Source organism: Panthera uncia (genome assembly GCF_023721935.1).
Source record: "Panthera uncia isolate 11264 chromosome C1 unlocalized genomic scaffold, Puncia_PCG_1.0 HiC_scaffold_3, whole genome shotgun sequence".
Lineage (NCBI taxonomy): Eukaryota > Metazoa > Chordata > Mammalia > Carnivora > Felidae > Panthera > Panthera uncia.
Genome location: NW_026057584.1, coordinates 6,488,918 through 6,495,475, shown reverse-complemented (window position 1 = coordinate 6,495,475; position 6,558 = coordinate 6,488,918). Strand labels below are relative to the sequence as shown.

Below are 6,558 nucleotides of genomic sequence, written 5' to 3'. Positions count from 1 at the left end.
GCCTGGGGCTCTGGCCTGCACACTGGGGCTCTGTGATGGAGCTAGCTTATGGGGAGGTCGGCCTTATAAGGAGCACCCTTGGGACTGACAATTAAAAACAAAGAGGACACGATGAAGGAATTCCTGAGAAGGAGTTACCAATGGATGCGTCTTGTTGATTAAAATTTCTGCCTGGCAATATCGTGTTAAAGTCAGGCTCTTTATTCTTTACAGCTATGACCTGAGTCTATCCCAGGAGGGCTTAAGCTCTGGCCACCATACCCTTATTGCTTGGCTACATTCACAGGAATTGAAATCAATGCTGTGAACCCTGGTTAATTTGGGATTAAGAGGGCTGTGAATAGTTCTCCCCTCAGAGTTTCCTGAGGGCATATTTAGAGAGTAATCAATACACATTTCATGTTCTAAATACAAGGTAGACCTATGAGGTTTTGTATCAAGCATGGAATTTTGAAAACAGCATTTCTAGTGAGTTGAAAACCTCCTCAAGCAATAGGTGATGTCTGTCTAGAAGCTTTGGGCCAGATGTTCAGAAATCCCTATTTAATCTCTACCTTCTCCCACTTGGGGCTCCTTAGAAGTTTAGGTGGAGTTTTAGAATTACTCTGGTTCTTTTTATTTTTCTTTAAATGATATTACATCTGTATTTTTGAGGTGTAGAAGGGACCGAGGAAAGCGAGGAGCCATTCTGGAGAATCTTCCAGGAGGCAGCCTGGTGGGGTGGCTAGAGGATGGGCTTTGCACACAGAGTAGATTTTTTCTAGCTACAGAGTCTTGAGCGAGTTCTCTTTGAATTTTTATAATAATAACCGTGTATTATTTTATAATAATAACCTTGTATGGGACGGAATAATTGTGCAAAGTCAATGGTAGCTTTTATTTGTTATTGCTGGACACACAGCCAGGGAAGGCAAAATCATCTCACATCAAATGCCAACTTCAGGATGAGTGTCGCCTGGTAGAATTCTGAGGACAGTGGGCAGGCTGTGTGGGAAAGATCGCATTGTTTGTCTCTCAGCCATGTTTGTCCTGGGCATCAGCTTCGTGTTGGAGAATCACCACTGTCGTGGTGGATATATTCTATATATGAATTCATAAAATCACAAGAGCAACCCCATAAAGTAGGTACTTTATGTACCAACTACCAATCCCCCTGGATTGGAACAACGACCACAAAAGACTTCAGTATTTCCCTCATGGCAGTTTATGAGGCCCATCCTCTATCAACAAGTAAAATGTGACATGAGTATGTAAAGATTAAACAGAGAGTTCCAATCACTTGGGAAGCAAGAAACAAACTAGCAACACCTTGCTAAATAACTATTGGGTCAAAAATGAGCTTTCAAAAAATATAATCGCAAGTCACTTAGAAAGCAGTGGAAATGAAAATATTATATGCAAGGACTAACAATATATGGCCAAAGCTGCCCTCAGAGTGAAATGCATAGTCCTATACCTTTATTAGCAAAAATAAAGAAAATAATTCAATGATATTAATAATAATCTTCACAACACTGAAGCTAACTCAACAAGGAGTTAAGTGCTACTGTTACCTTCTCATTATAGATGAGAAGATTAAGGCATAGAGAAAGTAAGAAATTTTCTTGTTTTTACATGGCTAGTAAGTGGCAGAAACATGGTTCACGGCCTTTTAACCACCATCGTGTTCAAATTAATGGGTTTGAAAAATGACACTCTAACAAAACTTAAGAGGAGCAGGAAGAAAAAAAAAATTTGATCGGAACTAAATTAGAAAAGAAAAAAGAGGAAGAATAGAAATATTCTTTATTCCCCGAAATCATTTTAAAAATTTAATTTAAGGAATAAATAAAACCGAGAATTCAAACATGATAACAAATATTGAGGAAAATTGTGTGGATGTAACATATAATTGTATGCCAAAAAATTTGAAAATCTCATGGGAATTTACATTTTTCTGTAAAACTATAATTTTCAAAACCCGTTTCAACAAGAAGAACTAGAAAATCTGACTAGATGAATTATCAGTGAACAAGCTTAAAGGGAAGTAAAAAGCTCCAAAATTGCTCTGGGCCAGATGGTTTCACCCAGAAAAAAATTTAAAACTCTATTATTGGTTAATTTCAAAGATGTTTATGGTCTCCAACACATACAGAAGTGTGAGATCCTTATACATTGCTGGAGAAAGAACAAATCGGTGCCCTTTCTGGAAAACCATTGCAAAGTATATATCAAGCATGTGAAAACTGTTCATACTGTACTTACAGATATCTCACTAGGAATTTAATATTTAGACAAACAGATGATTAAAATATTTCTGACAATATCAAGAATTGACAGAAACCTAAAGAGCTAGGAATCTCAATAGCAGAGGAATCTTCTGGTAGATTACTTTATAAACATGAAGGAAAATTGTGGAAAATAATACTTCCAAAGATTTTTCTGATGGTATGGAAAATATTTGCAGTTTTAAATAAAAAATTATGAAAGCTATGTTAGTTAATCTGTGTGCCTAGGAAAGACAGAAGTTCCCTAAAGTCTTGATGGTGCTGACCACTGAGTTGTGGAATTAAGCATGATTTTCATTTTTCTTGCACTTTCCTGCATTTTCCATGTTTCCTACAGTGAGTGTGTATTATTTTTAAATACTCAAATTATAGCACTAGTTTGTATTCCTTTTATGTGTCTGTTAATGATAATCTCTGGTGATGCAACACATAGGATCTTGTGGTCGACTTCTTTGTTTCTTTTCTGTCTTCCCTGAAAAAGAGTGTTTGGTCTTTTGTGGAAGTTGTTTACAATAACTTTGTTGACCGGATCTTCCTTTGTGGTCTCTATTCGTGGCTTACAACCCCCCCCCTTCCTAGTAGACGGGCTATACCAGGACCCGGACTTAGCTGGTCTGAAACAATACCACATTTCACAAACACTGAAGTTTTATATATTTTGAGGATCTCTTTTGGGCTTTTTCTCATTTTCCATCAGCTGTTTTTTCTTTTTTCTGGAGTCAGTGCTACACTTTCCAAAGTATTGTTGCAATACACATGTATGAAAAAAGAGCTCATGCCTCTCCTTGTTCTTGGTATTTAAACTTTAAAATCCCTTTGTCAGGCGTGCCTGGGTGGCTCAGTTGGTTGAGTGTCTGACTTTGGCTCAGGTCGTGATCTCACGGCTCTCGTGAGTTCGAGCCCTGCATCGGGCTCTGTGCTGATAGCTCAGAGCCTGGAGCCTGCTTTGGATTCTGTGTCTCTCTCTCTCTCTGCCCCTAACCCACTCACATTCTGTCTCCGTCTCTCTCTAAAATAAATAAACATTAAAAAGTTTAAAAAAAGAATAAATAAAATCCCTTTGTCAAAGCACAACCACAAAGACAAACCACGAGGCAAAACAACACAATAAAATTTCATACTCACTGAGTGGGAATCATGTTAAAACCTATAATCTGATGCAGGAAAATTTAAATTGTTGTAATATCGAGTCTCCTTCCAATGATAGGATATCTCTCAGTTTCTGCAAGTCTGTGTCTTTGAGGAAAGTTTTACACTTTTCCTCATTAAGACCTACATATTTCTTCTTAATGTTATTTCTAGTGATTATGTATTTTTGTTATTATTGTGAATGAGGTCCTCATTCAATGTAATTTTGGAGGCTGTTTTTTATATAAAAAGGGATTTATTTGTTGTTTTGAATCAAATGTTTTATGAATTCTTTTTTTTTCAGTAGATTCTGAGTGTTCTTTGTTTGCGACTATATTACTGATAAAAGTGTTACTTCTAAATGCAACTCTTCCATTTAATTATATCTTGCATTTTTTGCTTGTATTGATGCCTGGGCTAAAATGTCCAGTGTGATGTTAAATACCAATGATCATAGCAAGTATCCCGATGGGCATTCAAAATACCTGGTGTCATGTTGGTAGGAACGAGGCTAGTATTTTCACCAGTAAATAGGATTTGGTGAAAGCTTCAATATACATGTATTTTCAGAAAGTATCATAAGGCATCATCCTTTTATTTCCAGTTTATAACTTTTTTTAACATTTATTTTTGAGAGACAGAGCGAGACAGGGCATGAGTGGGGAAGGGGCAGAGAGAGAGGGAGACAGAATCCGAAGCAGGCTCCAGGCTCTGAGCTGTCAGCACAGAGCCCGACGCGGGGCACGAACTCAAAGACCGCAAGATCATGACCTGAGCCGAAGTCAGTCACCCGACCAACTGAGCCACCCAGGTGCCCCTCCAGTTTATAATTTTTTTAATCCAGAGTGAATGTTGGGTACAAAGTGTCTTTTTGCATCTATTGGGTTGGAATTTTCCCCTTGAAGCCATAATCTAATGGACTTAATCTTAGAAACAATGCTAATTTTTCCTTAATAATCTTAACTGGGTTTAATCATCCAATGCTTTGTTAGGAGTTTGGTATCCTTATTCATTAGAGAGTGTGGTCTTTGGCTTTTCCTTGTGTGATTCTTCCCTTGTTGAGGTTTTGGAATTAGTGTTATGTTCTGGAAGAATATAAATGGAATAGGAATGATTTGTTCCAGGAAAGTTTACAGGGCTCCCCTGTCAAGTGCCCAGAGCCCTGTCTTGCAAATATTATCCCATTTGTCATTTCCAGGACTCTCCTTGATTGGAGCTCCTGACTGGGCCAGGACCACCTTCGGAGGAGAACTGTAATATTTGGATTTTGTTTTCATTCTTCTTTTGTTCTGATTGAATACATATGGCGTTACTAGGCAGTAACCTTCCTCTCCCTATTGAATCATCCCTTATAAACTTTGCTTATATTCTTGGAGTTCAGATTGAACGTCTTTCTTTTTTTTTTTAAGAGACAAAGTGACGGAGAGCAAGAGAGAGAGAGAGAGCGAGAGTGCATGTGTGTGAGTAGAGGAGGGGCAGAGGGAGAGGGAGAGAGAATCCTAAGCAGGCTCCACGCCAGCTCAGAGCTTGACGTGGGTTTCCATCTCACAACCATGAGATCATGACCTGAGCTGAAATCAAGAGCTGGACGCTTAACTGACTGAGCCACCCGGGCGCCCCAAGATTGAACATCTTTTAATGCAACCCTAATACTCTAAGAACCAAACACCTTCGAATGGAACATGAAGGTCAGAAATTCCTTTCTTCATGCTACCCCAGCACTTGTTTATTGTATGGAATTAAGTGTTACGACAAAATATCTCTTTAATTGCCTCGTTTTTTTGGCCTTGTAACTATGGGCTTCTAAAGAGCAAAGACTCCATCTTGTTCAATTTCTACTCCATAGACCCTGGCAAAGGTCTTGGCATGTGATAGATTCCAGACAAATATCTATGTGTGTATATCAATGTCTACCTGTATCCCCCCCCACACACATATAAGTAGTGTATGTATGTGTGCATGTGTAGATACATACACACACTCACAGATTTCTGTGTGTGTATCTGGATACAAACACACACACACAGAAGCACACACACACTTCCTGGAATGCTATCAGTTTCAATGACTTTACACAAATGAGCACAGGTCAACGGAACAAGAACTAGATTGGAAATGTGATCCTTACACGGTCACTGGCCATTTATGTGACAGCGAGTAAGTGACCCCGCCATTTTGAACCCTCATTTCTTCATGTTTAAAACGAAGCCCTGTTCCATAAGATCTCCAAGACCCTTCTGCATTTAGGACTCTGGGAGGAGACATCAGTATAGTTGAACCTGAAGAGTTAGCCTTAATATTGACATATAAAAATGCTATCCTGCATCTTGGGCCACAAATCTCAAAGAGAAGTTTCTCTGTACTTTTCAGGGATATTTTTCAGCTCAGTACATAATGGATGACTTCAAGAGAGACCCTCTGTATATCCTGGACAACAATCACACCCATCTGTTACTCGTGGACAATGGCTGCCACGGACATCCTACAGTTGAGGCAAAACTGCGGAATCAGCTGGAGAAGTACATCTCTGAGCGCACTATTCAAGGTCAGGATTTAGAAAGTGGACTTTAAGGGAACAATGCAACAATGGAGCGAAAGCCTTTATTTGCCACATGGAGTGGCAAATTCTCTCTGTCTTCCCACTGCTGAGATGCTGGCGTTGAGATGTGTCCTATTATGGAACCAGAATACGTCATGATGTAGTAATAGACTCCGTAACAGGGATGCATTGGAGGTGTTCTCAACCTGTTTCCTTTTTCAGTGGGGCACACATGAAGGAAGACATTTGTATTGGTAATACTCTTTCTGGAGAGAACACATAGTCATGTAAAGTTTTCACCCCTTCAAGAAAGCACAGGATTATGCAGATTAGCGAGAGTGTAATTATCTTAAGGATACACTTGAACCTGGCAAAACTAAATCATTCACAGACGTTAGCCTTTTAGATATCAGTAAGGAATTGCAATACGACCCATGTCATGCTGTTGCTGGCTTGGGCACAGAGACACATCCGTCATGGTCAATGGGTAGGTAGTCAGTCTGAGATCTGCAGCCATCACCTCACACCCTGTGTTCAGTCTGAGGTCTGTGGCCATCACCTCACACCCTGTAGTCATTCTGAGGTCTGAGGCCATCACCTCACACCCTGTAGTCAGTCTGAGGT

At 39.4% G+C, this 6,558-nt stretch overlaps 1 protein-coding gene and 1 long non-coding RNA gene across 2 annotated transcripts in view; one reads left to right on the top strand and one right to left on the bottom strand.

Moving 5' to 3' along the window:
* Positions 1–6,558, top strand: part of TRPM8 (transient receptor potential cation channel subfamily M member 8) — a 76,003-nt gene that overhangs the window by 16,178 nt on the left and 53,267 nt on the right. Inside the window, exon 6 of the mRNA XM_049614633.1 lies at positions 5,766–5,940. Coding sequence (XP_049470590.1) covers positions 5,766–5,940 — 175 coding nt within the window. The remainder of the gene's footprint in view (positions 1–5,765; positions 5,941–6,558) is intronic.
* The window catches only part of LOC125911038 (uncharacterized), a 1,709-nt gene continuing 1,128 nt past the window's right edge, over positions 5,978–6,558 (bottom strand). Inside the window, exon 2 of the long non-coding RNA XR_007454233.1 lies at positions 5,978–6,236. This is a non-coding gene — a long non-coding RNA (uncharacterized LOC125911038). The remainder of the gene's footprint in view (positions 6,237–6,558) is intronic.